This window comes from Theobroma cacao, chromosome 7, assembly GCF_000208745.1.
Source record: "Theobroma cacao cultivar B97-61/B2 chromosome 7, Criollo_cocoa_genome_V2, whole genome shotgun sequence".
Taxonomy (NCBI): Eukaryota; Viridiplantae; Streptophyta; class Magnoliopsida; order Malvales; family Malvaceae; genus Theobroma; species Theobroma cacao.
In genome coordinates, this window is record NC_030856.1 from 4603615 (window position 1) to 4622417 (window position 18803).

The 18803-nt window shown below is 33.5% G+C and overlaps 1 protein-coding gene across 1 annotated transcript; it reads left to right on the forward strand.

The window, feature by feature from the left end:
• Positions 9040-11757, forward strand: LOC108662722 (probable disease resistance protein At4g27220). Its single transcript, XM_018124224.1, has one exon. The coding sequence runs from the start codon at positions 9040-9042 to the stop codon at positions 11755-11757; it is 2718 nt and encodes a 905-aa protein (XP_017979713.1).

Below are 18803 nucleotides of genomic sequence, written 5' to 3' on the forward strand. Positions count from 1 at the left end.
AGTATGTTGCATTTATGGTAAATAAAAACGGGTAACGAACCTGAGCAATTCAAGGAATAATGGAATAAGGACGGATCTTCAGAAGGCAAATAGAGAGAGAGAACTTGGGAGGGCGCAAACTGAGATGGTAAAAACCATACAGAAAGAGTCAACTCAACCCCAGAAAAGGGTATCCCTTAGAAATAGGAATGGTGAGGTGGTTGCTTAGGAGAGTTTTGGTGGAATATTACTTGGATCCACTCATATGCAATCGAATCAAGAAACCGGGAAATTTGGGTTCCTATTAATCCCCCTCCTTTTGTTTTTTTAATCTATAGTTTTGTGCATTGTTTTTTTGCTGGCTTTTGTGGAATAGTTGTGCAAATTTAGTGAAATCGTGATTGTTTTATGGTTCGGACTTTCTTGGGTCACCATGGTAGAAAACGGGGGTGTTTACATTTAGGTGAGTGGTAAATGTCAGAATCAACCTTAGGGAGGCCAAGAAATATGACCAGAAATTTGAAATAATAGCATCAGAAATCGAATTCATCGAAGAAGAAGGAATGAGTAGCAGTAACAGTACTACCGTCAATATACTCTTCCCAAATTAAGGATATTGAAATTGTGTTTTTAACGGGAACTCAAAAGTATTTGTAGTACAAATAGAGTAATGGTTTGTGATTCTCTTGAAGAGATTCTTCCCCCGCTTGATGATAGCCAACCATCTCCTCCTTCTTCTCTTAAGCAAATCATTATATCTACAAAGGAATTGTGGAAATCGGTGGAGTGGGACCATCCCGTTGCCAAGTCTCTATTGGAGCCATCTTTACAAGGTTGAGCTGATTTGTATATCTCTCTCCTTATTTGCCTAACAACAGTGGTACGTAACTCAACAAAGTATCTCTCCTTTTCATATTTCTTATATTATGTTAATTGATTTCAAGCATCTCTCTCTCCCTTTTCTTTTTTTTTTTTTTGAAAGATGAGAATCTTGTGATGCTTCTATTGCCACCATCAAAAGCAAGTAGCCACATCTGATTGTTTGTTGGTTAGTACACATCTAGTGCATTTCACTTTCAAATATAATCATATACTATAAGTGGTTTGATTATCATTATTTCGTTTACTCTGTCAAGGGAATTAAGCATTTATCTTCTCTGTCAGCCCTTCAGTTTGTTATCTCAATGATTGTGATGCATCTTTTTCTCCAGGATTTCAACTGGTTTTAAGGTCCGATTGCCAATTTAAAGTAGTTGCAATAGCACTTCCGTTCCTGCTTCTTGCTAAGGTGTAGCATGTCGTGTGTGCATGATTGGCACCAATGCAGTGTGGCCTAGGTTTCTCTCAAATTAACTACAAGTTTGATCCAACGTATACCAAACAAGACTTCATTGATTAGCATGCAAGTGAAGTAATAAGGCAAGTGAATTCTTAGAAACCCATCAAGATGTTGCTGCTCTCAAGAAAGACGATGAGGAAGCTGGACCGGAAGGTGTCAAAGGGGAAGAAGGGGTGATTACTAAACATATGTTTCATGAAGCAGCAGCTAAGGGTCTACTCTGTTCCTCTTCTCATTTTCGGTTTATTGTTGTAAATTTGTGCATGTACTTCATCTCTTGAATTGTCTCTCTTTCTATGCCAAGTGAGTGGTTTTTCAAATATAGTTGTGATACCTTGGAGTTTTATTTTTTTCCATTGAGATGAATCTCTTTCAAAGTCTATTAGAATTTTGTTTCTTAGCTCTTCTCTGAATAAGGAATATAGAACCATGCATGCTTAAGGTCCAATTCTTTACTCAGGTGATTTCAATATAAACTAGCTATACTTTCATATTTTCCTTAAAAAAAAATTAATCTTAAAGTTGGTTATAGAATTTGTCCACAATATGGATCTTGTCATAAATAAAAAAGGGAATTTCTGCTTGTTAATTTAATATTAAAAGGGGAAAGAAGGACAGCGAGGAGTTCTAGCTCATAACTTATTTATGAGATAATTAATCAACTTATAATTTACTGTAAAATCAAATATTAAATTTGTTATAATAGATCAGCCTACATTTTACTCTAAAGGGCATTCGAATTTTACTTTGACAATTTTGTTAGTGCTACCAAGGCAAAAAATAGCCCAGTTTGTAATTTATAAATGGAATTTTGTTGATGGTCGGACGGATCTCAATTTCTTTCAGTCACTGATTGAAGGGAAGGAGAGCAAATTTTACAACATTTGGTGATCCTACGCCTTAATATGTAATTTGCTTACGAAACGTTTGAACTCTTAAAAGCTGATGAGTGTTGTGATATAAGGCCAAAATCAGCAAACATATTGGTTGATTTCATAAACATCCATTTGAAAGCAATTACTTGCCAGCACATGAGAAGAACATATTGTCATTTAAGCTGATCAGCTTATTCTTTTAAGCTGCCATACACAGTTTTGCCTCTTTCTGAGTTTTTTAACTGGCAATTTGCCACTTTTATTGCCAAAGCCCACAAAATTGAGGCTGTTAATCTCTTCCCCTAGTTGAGAATGGACTACCATCTCCTCCTACTTCTACTTTTGGAGGCTCAGTAGCGTTGTTTTTAATTATATGTCACTATTTGGCTAAAAAATATTATGTAACACTGCATCAATATCTTTACCAAATGATTTTCATTGCCATCTTGTACCTTTTATTTCTCTATATTTCTCAAGTCTAGTAATCTGATATGGCTTGTTAAACGGAAAAATCAATCAAGGAACTAACAACAGAAGTGTGATGCTGAAGCTCCATCAAACAACAGAGCACTTCATTTCCTGTCTCCTTATAGACTAGACTGAATTCATTAGATTACAACCTATTTCATTTTGAGCATTCTCAAATCTTTCTATATCAGCAACAAGAAAAGAATTCAAGACTGGGGTACTTAATTTTCAATTTTCAGGTTGGACTAATTCTCTTTCTAAATTATAAATTCTGACTAATGTAATAAGTCTATTACAGGACACTTAAAAGGGGAATCTATCATACAAAATTGCATAATTTAGATAAATATCCTAAAGAATTAACAGTAACATAAGCTGTCTTAGTCAAGAAGACCCTTCATACCAGTGTTAGTACTTGTGAAAGATGGGAAGTGAGGTCAATAATGGAGAAGTAGGAAAAGTGATTCTCTCAGGCATGATAATTAAATTGCTGCCCCATAATCCACTTATGCCTCTTTCTTTCTCTAACTTTTTAATATTTTATTTCTCCACAAACACAATGGATGAACTTTAATTGCTTCATCTTTCCTTTCTGCTCAATTTGCACCTAACTTTTCTTTTGACAAAGTAATTTAATTGCATAAATTATATCCTGGATTCTTCTAGGGTGCTTTCTTTTTCCTAAGCAATTATAGTAGCTTAAGAAAAATGAAGCAGTATTCACTCTCACTTTTCCATCTCTATATTATTTTAAACTAGCTTTAAGGGAAGTGACCCCGAAACCAATGTCATGACTTATTATTGTTGTGAAACAGAAGACAAGAAAGGGCAATTCATATCAAACAGCTCCAAGGAAAGTGACTTATCATTCAGTATTTCTTTGATATATACACTCATTGTAGCAGGGTCAATAATTAGCAACGAAGTTTGCTTCCTGTCATCTGCCAGGCTTTTTGTTCACTGATTTCATCTATTCAAAGTCTTGCACAAGTATCATCCAAGCTAGGGCCTCCACACAGGTTATTTTTTTACTTTCGCTATTCCTCTTCTATGTATGCTTTTGCTTGCTTAAATCTGTTTCGGGCTTGTCATGACTTGTTCCTTATTCTCTGATTGAGTTCTTATGTATGTTCTTTTCCTTTGTCTCCATAATATTGACTTTAGCTTTAAACAATGAACTTATGGCATGTTTGATTAGGGGATGGAATACTATTTTTTTCTATTTTTTATTTTCTTTATATGAAATTATTTGCTTCAATGAATGATCATCTCAAGAGAGATCAAAATACTTATTACTGACTCTTTGAAATGGGTATTTCACCTAAACTGAAATAACATAAAAAATTATTGATAAAAATACATTTAACCAGATTCAAAAATTACTAACACATATAAAACAAACTCTTTTTCTTCATCTTTCTACTCATCTATCTCCCTCCTCTCTTTAAATTTCCTCTATCCTCAAAGGATACCAGAGGGTGGCGGTGGCCAACCAGGGCCACCATGGCCAGATCTAATTGCAAAAAGCACGATTTGACTCTCCTTGATCAGTTTTGGTCGTGAAAAATGTCGATCTAACGTTGCATGACCAAATCTAGCTGCAAGAAACATCAATCTGACACTCCATGACCAAATTTGACCGTAAGAAGCATGAATTTGGTGTTTCATGATCAAATCTAGTTGCAAAAAGTGTCTATTTGGTGCTCGATGTTCAAATCCGGTTGTAGAAGAATATATTGTCATGTCATTGACGTTGACTATAATCTATATTCATTCACTGCAAATTTGATCAACATATTCTTTTAAGCTGCCATACACAAACTTGTCTCTTTCTGTTTGTTTATTATCAAAATCGACAAAATTGAGGCAGTTAAATCTATTTTTTCAAGCAGTTAATCTACTTTTTAATACATCAAAGTTATCTCTTCCTAGCAACAATTGAAATTCAACACTGTCGATGATTTCATTTCATTTGTATTTTAATGGAGCCTAGCCTTAGCAACTTTCAACATTGTAAAATTAGGTGAGAAACCATGTCTCCAAAGGGAACCAACCAAATTCCAATATTATGTCAGATCAAATAGCAAAGGAAAAATTTGAACAATAATATTGGACATCACACATAAGGCTTTAATTTGCTTTTCCTACTTTTTTTTTTCTTTTCAATTTTTCCTTCTCAGATTCCTTTCTTCTCTCTTCTTTTCCTTCCTCATGTGCTAGTGGATTTCCTCATTCCCCCCTCATTTTTGGTTTGTGTAATTAATAAAAGAAAGATTTTGTTAATGTTCTTCTTAAAAAGGGTGTCTATAGCCATATGCATGGTCTAATCAATGTTAATTATTGGAACAAAAGAATGTCTTCAAATAAAGTTATAATATTAATAAAAAATAAGTTCTAGCATTATTATAATAATTTGCAAACTATTTTGAATTTATAGTAACAATTAGCAATCTACTTAAGTTCTTCATAATTTTTTTTAATTCTTGTACATAATTGACTCTCCATGATTGTTATTTTCTCTTAAAATTTTGTTAAATTTAAAAATTAAAATTAACACCAAATATTGGTATCTTGTCATGTTTTTCTTATGAAGCTTAATTTGTATGTATATATTTTCACTTTTTGTTTTCTTCCGAAGCTGCATTAATTTCCTATATTTTTCCAAAGAAATTGAATTGCTATAATTTGTTCCTTTATAGCTCTTATTGAATTTCTTTTACCTATGCTAAACGTATGATTTGATTGCTCTATGCATCTTCTTAATGGTAGCAGAGTTATATCATTAGCAAGGAAGATTTTTCAGTTGTCACTGTATTCGCAGCCTTCCTTCGCTGGTTTTCCTTCTGTTGGAGGTGTGATTTTCTCAAGTTTAGGTGAGTCAGCGCAGGCAGAAGAAAACCATTTCAGCGGCTCTTTTCTTAATTAAGGAACTTTGGTGGTTTTCATTTTCGGTGCTTTTGGTTAGTGCTGCTGCTTTCTTTCCGCGGTCACCATCTCCAAACAAGTTAGTCAGGACGGACAGGTATTTATTTAACTTCACATTCTATTTGTTGATTTAAGTCTCATAAACTGCAGCAAATTTATTTACAAGATTCCGTTTCATGCTTCTAATTAATGCCATATATTTCTTTTTTGTAATTAAGTCTGACACATTGCCATATTAGGGCAATATATTACTAAGTTTTATATGACACATTGCCATATATTACAAGATTCCTTTTCATGCACCAATTGATTTCTCTCACTGACTTCATATTAGGGCTTTCGTTTGCTACCGCTTTTTCTTGTCTAGTTAAGGTCTCTAAACAACAAGCAGTGTATATCAGCAAGTCAAAGGTGGGTACTTTTAGCTTTCCGTTCTCTGCAACTTGATTTTAAGTTTTATGTACTGCAACAGAGCCGCTTACTAAATTCTTTATCATGCTTCCAATACAATATATTAGAAGTGAAACTTGAGAATACTTTTGCAAGTAATCTTGAACATGGATAGCTGTTCTTATGGATGAAAGGATAGGTACGGTATTAGAAGGGAAGTGATAATCTCATGTATAGTGGCAGTAATCAATCAAGTTCAAAGGGATTACGTTTCTCTAGATGAGGTTTCCAGGTTGACAAATGACAAAATAAGAGCAACCAACATCTATTCAGTGTTTCAGCAAATGATGTTTAAGAGAAGGGTGATAAAATATCTAGGATTGATTTTGGGGTTGCATTAAAAAACCTTATTCATTAAGTAGAATGTTTAAAATTAAATGAATGAAATTTTGCCATTTAGTATTAAGACAAATTTCAAGAATCATATTCCTTTTTTATATCAGCAGTGAGGCAGGGAAGAAACATTTGAACTTCCCACTGTTTGATTCTTTTTTATTTTCATAAAATGCAAGAAAATTGCATATCTGGTTCCAGTATATATGCGCTCTTCATGTAACATTTTGTCTGCGTTGTTTAGGCACACAAGATTTGGCTCAAGAAGCTTTCTGGTTATCAGTTTCTGAACCTTAATTTGTTCACTACTTCACTTCTCCGCTCTGCTTAGGATCTCGCAAATATCAGAGCCAGTGAGGACAGGTACTTCTAACTTCCCATATCTGTTCGTTTAATTTGATTCTCATTAACAGCAAGAAAGTTTGTTTTTTCTGTTATATTTCATGCATTTATGCTGATGTTTTGATATATTATTTCAGTCTACGTACATCCAAATGCTTCAGCAATTCTCCACTTAAGAAAACATTAAAATGTCATAATCTTTAAATGGATTGAACCTGGAAAGTGAGATACTGTTCCAACACATTAGTTATTTGAAAATTACAAAACAGAAGAGCATCTCAACATATCGACATCAGGCGGTTTAATTCTTTGAACATAGAAACAACAATCATCTGCAGAAGCTATTTTCATGTATTTATGTTCATCATTTTGATGATATCTAATTACCTACAATTACACTTCAGGATCACATGTTTTTGACTTCTACAGTGATTTTCTTCCCTCCTTAACGGCCTATGCAATTATATATATAAAAAAAAAACAATAAATTTTGATTCACATCTTTGATATCCAACTTGTCTAATTGATATAAGCAGTATGTATCAAAGAAAACAATGCTGCTTACAAGTTTATTGAGTTTACTTTATTTATAAGTGGCTATGATTATGTGGATAAAATCTACCAAAATATATTATTACGTACTGCCCCATGGGGAAGTAGAATTATTCCTCCCTCGTTCTCTAACTTTTTCACATTTTATTTCACTACAAACACAATGGATGAGCTTTGATTGCTTCATCTTTCCTTCTGCTCAATTTGCACCTAACTTCTCTTTTGACAAGGTAATTTAATTGTATAAATTTATCTTGGATTCTTCTCGGCCGGTGCTTTCTTTTTCCCAAACAATTATAGTAGCTTAGAGTTTTCCAAAACTATTCACTCTCTCTTTTTCATCTTTATATTATTTTTATCTTTGGTAACATTAATTAATCAGAATTTTTACCTTATATCATAAATTCATCTTACCATAAGTTTCATATAAATATTTTGGATTTTTCTTCTTTTTCCTTGTAAATTTTCTTGCCAATACTACTAAATCTAAAGACTTTTGCACATAAGGTTTTCACTTTATTAACAATACTGATTTTCCTTTTTAATTATATGTCAGTTAGTTTCTTCTGCTTAGAAAGTTTGTGCTTAACAAGGAGGCAAGGAGGTTTGTGGATCATTTTAATTGACCTTTGGGCATCTTCTTTCCAAATAATTTGGAGACGAGACCAGGTATCTTGAATGTCATTCTACTCTCTTAATGTTTTTCCTATAATTATTTCTTAAATATCTTTTGTGGGATATAATGTTGTTTTCATAAGTTTTCTTGTTTTATTTATCTTATCAAAAAGATATACCACAAGCTTGTTGTGTTCCTAAGCTTCCTTAATTATATATAGCTGATATTTAATTTCTGGGTCTTTGAAGTGTATAGTTACTGAAAATTGGCTTTTTTTCCATTCTTTTATTAATACTGTAATTATTTAAGAATTTGTGATGGTTATCTACAGGAAAAAAAAAGAAATAAATCATTTAGTATCAATTTTTGAACCTCTGTTCACTACTTCTCCACTCTGGTTAGGATCAGAGGCAGTCAGTACAGGTACTTTCAACATCCCATATCTGTTTCTTTTGATTCTCATTAACAGCAAGAAAGTTTGTTTCTTTTGTTATATTGTGGAAAACATATCTGTTTCTTTTGATTCTCATTAACAGCAATGAAGTTTGTTTCTTTTGTTATAGTATTGAAAATTGCAAAGACGGAAGAGTGACGACAAGGTGTTGCGAAAACACTAATCCTGACGAGGTTTGAAACCCTGCTAAGATGAGTAATGGCCAAAATCTCACTTTAGTTGGCCAAACCAAAGATACCAAAATCTCTTATTCTTTTGAAAAGAGCTTAGATAAAATAAGCACTTCTGCTTACTAAAGAAAATATTCTTTATTTAATCTCAATTTGAATGTGTCTAACAATTAAGCAAAGAGGGCTTTATATAACTATTCTTAAGGAATAGAGTCTTCTTACTTTCCCCTGTGAAATTATTACAATTCTTAAATAGATAAGAAAATAACCTAACTTAAACTTTCTTAGAGTATAAATAAAGTAAAAAAGAAAACTAAATCTAACTTAATGTGCAAGTAACTTAAATATTATACTCCTTTATCAAAGAGTATCTCAACATATCCACACCAGGTGGTTTAATTCTTTGAATACAGAAACAACAATCATCTGCCATTCATTTGAAAAGTTGTTTTCATGTATTTATGTTCATCATTTTTATGATATATAATTACCTACAATATAATGTACCATTTGGTGTTATGTAGGCACCTGCAAGCATGGATTTTGTTCTGCATAAGGGTGATAAACACTGGGACAACCATAGAAGCCTTGACCAGAACATGAAGGATCTAAAAAGAAAATTGGAGGATTTAAATGCCTTTAAGGAAGACACTGAATCAAAAATGAAGGCAGAACTGCAACCTAGGAAGAAACTCAAGAAAGAAGTTCATCTATGGCTGGGAAATGTTGAAAGAATAAATGATGAGATACAAAATCTTGAACAAGAAGTTGAGGAAAGCACAGCTATCTTACGTGGATTTCACACGAAAAATGTTTTAAAAAAGAAACAAGGAATTGAGGAGCTTCTTCAACAGGGTAAGTTTGATCAAGGTTTGGTAGTCGATGACCTTACGTGGATTGGACAAGCTTTGTCAACAACAAATTTAGTTGGGAAAGCTGCAGAGAACTGTATGGAAGAAATTTGGACATGCTTGATGGATGATGATATTGGAAAGATTGGTGTTTGGGGAATGGGAGGATTGGGTAAAACGACAATCATGAAGATCCTCAACAACCAACTTTTAAAAAAGATTAAAAAGTTCAACATTGTTATATGGATCACCGTATCAAAGGAGATGAACATCTCCAAAATTCAAAATAGCATCTTGCTTCAAATGGGAGTAGTTCTTCCTGAAAATGAGGATGAAACAATAAGGGCAGGAATGTTATATGAAATGTTGACTCGAAGGGGCAGGTATGTGTTAATTTTAGATGATTTATGGGACAAACTTTCTCTTGAAGAAGTAGGAATCCCCGAGCCTTCTAACGGGAGTAAGTTAGTGGTAACAACTCGGATGTTGGATGTGTGTCGTTATTTGGAATGTCGAGAAGTTAAAATGCCTACTCTTCCAGAACACGATGCATGGAGTTTGTTCTTGAAGAAAGTAGGTGGAGATGTTTTGAAAAATGAAAGTCTACTACCAATTGCGAAATCTATTGTTGCGCAATGTGCTGGTTTGCCGTTAGCTATTGTTACTGTAGCTAGCAGTATGAAGGGCATAACAAATGTTCATGAATGGAGGAATGCACTAAATGAATTAACTAGATCTGTAAGAGGTGTGACTGGGTTAGATGAAAAGGTACTTCGGCAACTTCAATTTAGCTATGATCATTTAGAATGTGAAAGAGTCCAGCATTGCTTCCTCTGTTGTGCATTATATCCTGAAGATTATAATATCTCTGAATTTAATCTAATAGAACTTTGGATTGCTGAGGGGCTTGTAGAAGAAATGAATAGCCAACAAGCAGAGTTTGATCAGGGGTACACCATATTAAATAAACTCAAAAATAATTGCTTGTTAGAACATGATGAATTTACCGAATGTGTGAAGTTGCATGACCTCATGAGAGACATGGCGCTACGCATCACGAGAACACGATTCTTGGTAAGAGCCGGTCTGCAATTGAAAGAGATACCACATGGGCAAGAATGGACAGAAGATTTAGAAAAGGTTTCCTTGATGAAAAATGCAAACTTACGAATTCCATTACAAATGTCACCGCCAATATGCCAGATGCTCACAACTTTATTATTGTCCGATTGCTTAATAGTGAGTATTCCAGATTGTTTCTTTGAGCACATGAAGGGACTCAAAGTTCTTAACCTTTCTGAAAATAATTTTACAATTTTACCAAGTTCCATCTCTAACTTGGAAGCTCTCACTGTATTATTGCTAAGAGCATGCAATTATTTAGAAAAGGTGCCATCTTTCTCAAAACTTGAAACTTTAAAGAAGTTGGATCTTGAAGACACGGGAATCATTAATCTCCCGCATGGGATGGAAAGGTTGGTAAATCTCAATTTTCTTCATCTGTCGGTGGAAGAAGTCCCTAGTGGAATATTATCAAAATTCTCATGCCTGCGAGACTTAGGGCTAAGTTCTGCATTTGTCAGAGGAGAAGAGATAGGTGAGTTAAAGAAGCTGGAGTTCTTTGAAGGGAGGTTTTATGACTTGAATGAATTGAATACTTTTGTGCAAGCTTTGCAGAGTCGAGGACAACAGCTTTTTCGATACAACGTGGGTGTGGGTGATAAAAATTTCTATGGTTTCTGCGAATGGGATAAATACATTGAATTATCTTCTTCCCATCCAATCTGTAGAAATGGTGTCAAGTTCCCATCCGATCTTCAGCAATTGACAATTAACAATGGCATTGTTGATTTCCTAGAAGAAGAGGTGTTTTTTCCATGGTTTATCCAAATGCCAAATGGCATGTTTTCTTTTCTTGAAGTAATTGATATAGATGAATGTGAAAACATAAAAAAGCTGTTCACGTGTAGTTGGGTGCAAAGTAACCTCCCAAATTTGGAAGTGTTATCTGTTCAGGGATGTCACCAAATGGAGGAAATAATAGCATCAGAAATGGAATTCGTTGAAGAAGAAAGAATGGGTGGTAGCAACAGTAATACCATCCCATTGACTCTTCCCAAATTAAGGATATTGAACTTGGAGTTTTTACCTGAACTGAAAAGTATTTGTGGTGCAAATAGAGTAATGGTGTGTGATTCTATTGAAAAGATTAGAATCTATAATTGTTCAAAATTACAGAGGATTCCTCTGTATCTTCCACTGCTTGATGATGGCCAACCATCTCCTCCTCCCTCTTTAGAGAAAATCTTTATATTTCCAGAGAAGAAGTTGAGATCGCTGGAGTGGGATCATCCCAATGCTAAGTCTGTACTGGAGCCATTTTTGAAGTCCTACAAACGCTGAGATCCTGGCGAATCAAGCGACTCACTTCGTGAATCAGATCGTGAATTACATTATGACTCACTTCCTGAATCAGATGGAAGTCTGCCTAATGATGGCCAACCATCTCTGGCTCCTTCTCTTAACCGAATCCTTTTATCTTCAGGGGAATAATGGGATTCGGTAAAGTGGACCATCCCAATGCCTAGTCCCTATTTGAGCCATTTAGTACGTATTGGAGGCTCTGATTTGTATATCTCTCTCCTTATTTGCCTGACAAGAATGGTATGTAGCTCAATAAAGCATCTCTCCTTTTCATATTTCTTATATTATATTGATTGATTTCAAGCATCTCTCTCTTGATAGTCTATTCAATTGGTGGTGAGAATCGTTAGATGCTCCTATTGCTACCATCAAAAGCAAGTGGCCACATCTGATTGTTTGTTGGTTAGTAGACATCTAGTGCATTTCAATTTCGTATATAATTACATACTATAAGCGGTTTGATTATCATTATTTCGTTTACTCTGTCGAGGGAAAAGCATTTATCTTGGATCTCAGCCCTTTAGTTTGTTATCTCAATGATTGAGAACAAATTCACTACAATCTGGACTTTTAATCGGAAGTTTCTGCTTTGTTTGGCTTCACAAATGCAGCTTGATCGCAATCCCATACGAGATGTTGTCAACAACACGGTTGTGGCCTAGGTTTTCTCCCAAAGTTTGGTCCGCTGTATGCCACAATCCTTCATTTATTAGTATGCAACTGAAGGAACGAAGGCAGGTGAATTCTTAGGATCCCGTGAAGATGTCGCTGCTTTCAAGAAAGGCAATGAGGAAGAAGGGAAGATTACTAAACATATGTTTCATGAAGCAGCAGCTAATGGTATACTCTGTTCCTCATCTTATTTTCTGTTTATTGTTGTAAATTTGTTCATGTACTTCATCTCTTGAATTGTCTCTCTTTCTATGTCAAGTGAGTGGTTTTTTCAAGTATGGTTGTGAGCATTTGGAGTTTTATTTTGTCAAATGAGATAAATCTCTTTCAATCTCTATTAGAATTTTGCTTCTTAGCTTTTTTTTGAACAAGGAATTTAAAATCATGTTCAAGTGAGTGGTGCATTTCAATTTTAAATATAATCATACAGTATAGGTGATCAGATTATTAATATTTCGTTTAGTCTATCTAGGGAAAAGTATCTATCTTGTCTGTTAGCCCTTTAGTTTGTTATCTCAATGATTATGATATATCTTTCGATTGCCAATTGAAGGTGATTGCAATAGCAGTTCCCTTTGTGCTTCTGTGATTGAGAACAAATTCACTACAATCTGAAGACTACAACTGAATTTTGTACTTTGTTTGGCGTCACAAATGCAGCTTGATCGCAATCCCATTCGAGATATTGTTAAGGTGTAGCATGCCTGGGTGCATGATTGTCAACAACACAGTCGTGGCCTTGGTTTTCTCCCAAATTGAGCACAACTTTGATCCGATGTATGCCACACAAGCCTTCATTCATTAGTATGTAAGTGAAGGAACGGAGGCAGGTGAATTCTTAGGAACCCGGGAAGATCTTACCGCTTTCAAGAATAACTATGAGGAAGTTGGAGCGGAAGGTGTGAAAGAGGAAGAAGGGGAAGATTACTAAACATATGTTTCATGAAGCAGCAGCCGATGGTCTACTCCTTTCATCATCTTATTTTCTGTTTACTATTGTAAATTTGTGCATGTACTTCATCGCCTGAATTGTCTCTCTTTTTATGTCAAGTGAGTGGTTTTTTCAATTACGTTTGTGAGAATTTGGAGTTTGTGTGTTTCAATGAGATGAATGTCTTTCAATGTCTATTAGAATTTTGTTCCTTAGCTCTTCTCAGGGCAAGGAATTTAAAACCATGTTCAAGATCCAATTCTTTACTCAGGTGATTTCAATATAAAACTGTACCTGCATATTTCCATAAAAAAATTGAATCTTAAAGATTATTGTGGAATTTGTCCACAGTGTCATTAAAGAAAAGGAATTTATGTTTACTTAAATATTCTTGTCTTCTCTGTTTCGAGATTTTTTTCACAGAGATTTGTTTGTTTGGTTAAGGGGCTGCTATGTTTTTTTTCTAAGGCAGTCACGTTTTTTTTTTTAAAGACGTGCTTGATGAAACCTTGCGTTTTTGCTAATTTTTTGTACAGCACAGGTCTTTAGGATAAGAATTGAGAGCCTTATTATTTTTCCGCTGGTTCAGTTTAGGAAGGGAAATTGCAATCGAACCTTATGCGAAGCAATTTCTGATTGCAAGTGTATCTCCTCTTTTTTGCACAAGCTTGATGTTTCATGCCAGTTGAAGTCTTTAGAAAACAGTCAAAGACTTTGGATGGCATAGTGACTTGGTGTTAATAAAATTACCTTTCAAAAACAAAAATGCTGAAACTACTTTATAGCCCAGTTTGTAATTTATAAATGGAATTTTGTTGATAGTAGGACTGTTCCCAATATCCTTGAGTCACTGATTGACGGAAAGAAAAGCAAATTTTACAACATTAATTTTGCATACATATTTCTTAGACCGTGAAAAAGATGGATAGCAAAATTAAATACGCTATAAGTAACATGAAAACACTTAAGCCGCAATATGAAATAATTCCAATGTTGCATACAGTATTAGCAATAAAACATTTAAAAAAAAAAGACGAAGAATGAACTACATTGTCTTGGAATTCATCATTTTTCTGCTTTTCTTAATCCATTGACTCAGCTCTTTAATTCGAGCTCGAAATCATGTTTTAATCTAAATTTTGTTAATCCATTGAATCAGTTTACATTTGTTTGGTGCAAGATAATGACACACAATTATTTAATTTAATGGGAGTAAGACATTTTTTTTTTAAATTTTTAATCTTTGAACATTAAGTTTTCCTTCTTAATTGCCACGCCATGCTTGGCGGGGTCTCTTGGACTTTCTTCTAAACCAACTCTCCACATGGCAGTTACATTTCGAAAGTCTATACAGCATCATCAATCCTGGAAAAAGAGAGAATTTAACAACATTTTCCTCATCATACTTCCAATACAATATGCTTTTGGTCCCTATGTATTTTGCAAGTATTCCAATTGAATGATTCTTCAATCCTTAGAATACCTTCGGTGCATCGATTTAAAACTTACCTCACAGTCAAATTTTAGTGCTTGGTTGTATAAAATTAATATATTGGTTTATTTCATAAATCTCCATTTTAAAGCCGCTTGCTACAACATTTTAAAAATAAAAATTTTAAAGTTTCAAAGTTTTAATTATAAATTTTTAATATTTTAAAAGTAAAATAAAATAACCATATGGCAATTTTACTTATAAATTATTAACATTTTAAATAAAATATATATTTTTAATATTTTAAAATTTTAAAATATAAAAAGTAGAGAGAAAAAATAAAATAAATAATCATTAAATTTTCAATTAGAAACTTATTAATATTTTAAATAAATTGTCAAAAAAATATTTTAAATTGAAAATCATATATTACAATAAAAAATACTTTTGTCTTTTCATCGGTTATTCTTTTGTTATTTTAAACCTATTTTTAATAACCAAACATTAAAACAATATTATAATGACAATTTCATTTCATGAACCAAATTATAAAATATTCATATGCTATACTATTCCGACATAATAACTATTTTTTTCACCTCTATTATATATTCGTGAATCAAGCATGCCCTAAGGGGGCTGGGGGGTGAAGGAGAAGTGGAGGGAGAAAAGGTCTCAAATTATGAACGGTCGCTTTGAAGCTTGGTGATCTGATATTGTCAAAGTTATGAAATCCATTGACTTAGAATTCATCATTTTTTTGCTTTTCTTAATCCCATATTGACTTAGCTCTTTAATTCGAGCACGAAAGCATTTTAATTAAATTTTATGTTAATTCATTGAATTAGTTTAAATTTGTTAGGTGGAAGATAAGGACACACAATTATTTAATCTAATGGGAGTATGACATTTATTATTTCTTTACTGCTATTATTGGATGAACTAAATTTTCAATATTTTTCGCAGTGTTTTCCTTCTTAATTGCCACGCCATGCCTACAGGTGTTCCCTTGGACTTTCGTCTATACCCACGACAGAGTAGTTACCAATAAAAAAAACACTAAAGAAATTAATATAAAACAATCAATAGTTAATCCATTGATTCAGTTCTTTAATTTGAACAACTCGGTCACAATTCATTGCCTTTATTTAGAAGCAAATTAAACAGGTTCAAATGGACATTATTGTTTCTCTTCAACAGTGCCATTGTGAGATTAACCTGAGGCAATGGCTATCTGAATGTCAAAAAAAAAAAAAACAAAACAAAACAAATGCATTTTGTGGAAGTCGGTAGATTATAATAGGAGTATGAAAATTCTTTCACGTTGTTTTCCTTCTCAATTGCCACGGTATGCTTACAGGGAGTCGCTTGGACTTAATTTCTTCAGGCTGGCCTTCTTTCTTCTGTACCTCCCACAGGGTAGTTATATCTATCCTTAGTCAGTTTCCACTAGCCTGCAATTTGCTTCAATTCTTCCTTGTGCCACCAGGACCATAACAATTCACTCATATATTCATTTCTCTGGTCTTACTTTGAACCTGCCTTAGCACTTTATTTCGTTTCTCTTCGACCTTTTCTTCCCACTTCCTTTTTCCTTGATTGATTATCTATAAACACGATAAGGCACAGCTACCATTTCTTTCCTTTTACCAGTACTTGATCATTCAGTATTTCTTTGCTATATACACTTACTGTAGGTTTTATAGTTAGCAAGGAAGTTTATATCTTCTCCTCTGGTACCGTTAGGCCTTTTCTTCACTGTTGTTATCTGTTCAAAGTCTTGCGCGAGTATCAGCCAATCTAGGACCTCTAGACAGGTAATTTTTTGACTTCCGCTATTCTATTTCTTTGTATGCTTCTGCTTGTCACCACTTGTTCCTTATTCTCTGATAGAGTTCTTCTATTCTTTTCTATTGTCACCAAGATATTGACTTTAGATTTAAACTATGGGCTTAGGGTAATATCAATGGTATTGCAGTGAAACTAGTAACAATTAATATTAAGAGCTAATTACCCCTCCTGTGGAACTCCTGTTTGTAATTTATATATAGAATTTTGTTGCTTGTTGGACTGATCTCAATTTCCTCCACTCACTGTAATTTGTTTATTAAACTTTCATGCTTGGTCGGGGAAATGGGAATAGCCATTCTCCCTGTATTATTTATTCCCGTTGTTTGTTTTACGGAAAGATAATTTCTCAGAATAGTCTTTTCCAGAAAAGTCGAAACAGCCATTATCGACTTCTTCCCTCAGAATGACTATTCCACTTGGCTCAAATAGTATAAAAAAGTCATTGGACAAAATGCCCTTAACTAATTTTGACAATTACAAACCTACCTTCATTTTTCTCATTTTCTTTCTCTCTCTACTCATTTGCCTCTCTCCTTCTTTCTCTAAATTTCCTCCACCACCAGAGGATAGTAGAGGACAATGGCAACCAATTGATGCCAGCAAAACCAGACCTAGAGTCCACAGTAAGATCTGGCTGTGGGAAGTATCGATCTGGTGCTCCACGGCCAAATCCGATGATGGGAAGTGTCGATTTGGCACTCCACGATCAAATCTACCAGCAAAAAATGCCTAATTTGTTGCCCAACAGCCAAATCCTACTCGGCAACCAAGAAGAAAGAAAAGAAAAAAAGAAAAAATCAAAATAAAATAAAAATAAAAATTTAAAAATTTTAATTATAAATTTTTAATATTTTAATATTTTCAAAATAAAATAAAATAATCATATGAAGGCTTTACTTATAAATTATAAATATTTTAATATTTAAAAAATAAAAAATTAGAGAAAAAATAGAAATAAATAATCAAATTAAATTTTTAATTGAAAACTTATTAATATTTTAAATAAATTGTAAAAAAATTAAATATTTTAAACTGAAAATCATAGATTATAATAAAGGATATTTTTGTTTTTTCATCACTTATTCTTTTGTTATTTCAAAACTATTTTTACCAACTAAACATTAAAATAATATCAACCAAACTACATAATATTCATGTCCTATATTATTCTCACAGAATAGTTATTTTTTTTCCTCTATTCCGTATTCGTAAATCAACATGCTCTTAATTCTTAAAAGTCGATGAGTCTGGTGATAGAAGAGCAAAATCAGCTAGAATCGGTATGTAGCTAATAAGACAATGAAAGCAATTGGAAATGTTTATGCCAAAAGTGATTGTAATATCATAATCAGGGATAAAAGCAATAATTATCCACAATAATAATTAAGCGTCCAAGGCTTTTGAGTACCTCTTCAGCAGGTCAACAAAGAAAGAGAAGCTTCCTCTCCTTTAGTCGTTGTTAGGAACGAGCCATTACCATTGCAGAGTAAGATAGATATAACCTAGGATGAGCTTCGGTTGTGTTTCTAATGAAATGATTCTTGAATCTTAAAATTGCTTAGGTAAATCAAATTAAAATTGATCACAACAATTGGATTTCATTGCTTGATTGTTTCAAACATATTGGTTCGTTTCGTAAATATCCATTTGACATCAATTACTATTGTCCAGAACCTTAGAAGAACATATTCCCATTTAGTTGACAATAATCTACATGTATTCACTGCAAACTTGATCAACATATTCTTTTAAGCTGCCATACATTTCTCCCATACCCATCTTCCCTGAAACTGGACTCATTACACTAAATTTCTTCCTTCTTTGTTTCACTTATACTTACCACTGCATGAGCTTTGATACATAGACAACTTGCACACTTTTTGTCTTCTAGCATATCTATTCAGAGGAAAACGTGATTACTTTCAGAGAATAGAGTAGATATACTCCTCCATGAGCAAGTGTAGATGTAGATTTAGAATCCCTATAGTATTATGCAAGTATTCTAATTGAATGATTCTTGAATCTTGAGAATACTTTTGCAAGTGTTCTTGAACATCGATATCCGTTCTTATAGAGGAAAGAATAAGTACACTATTACAAGTGAAGTGCTGATCTCATGTATAGTGGCAGTAATCAATC

What these genes read in the sequence shown, in the direction of transcription:
- LOC108662722 (XM_018124224.1), top strand. Translation starts at nt 9,040, where the DNA reads ATGGATTTTGTTCTGCATAAGGGTGATAAACACTGGGACAACCATAGA.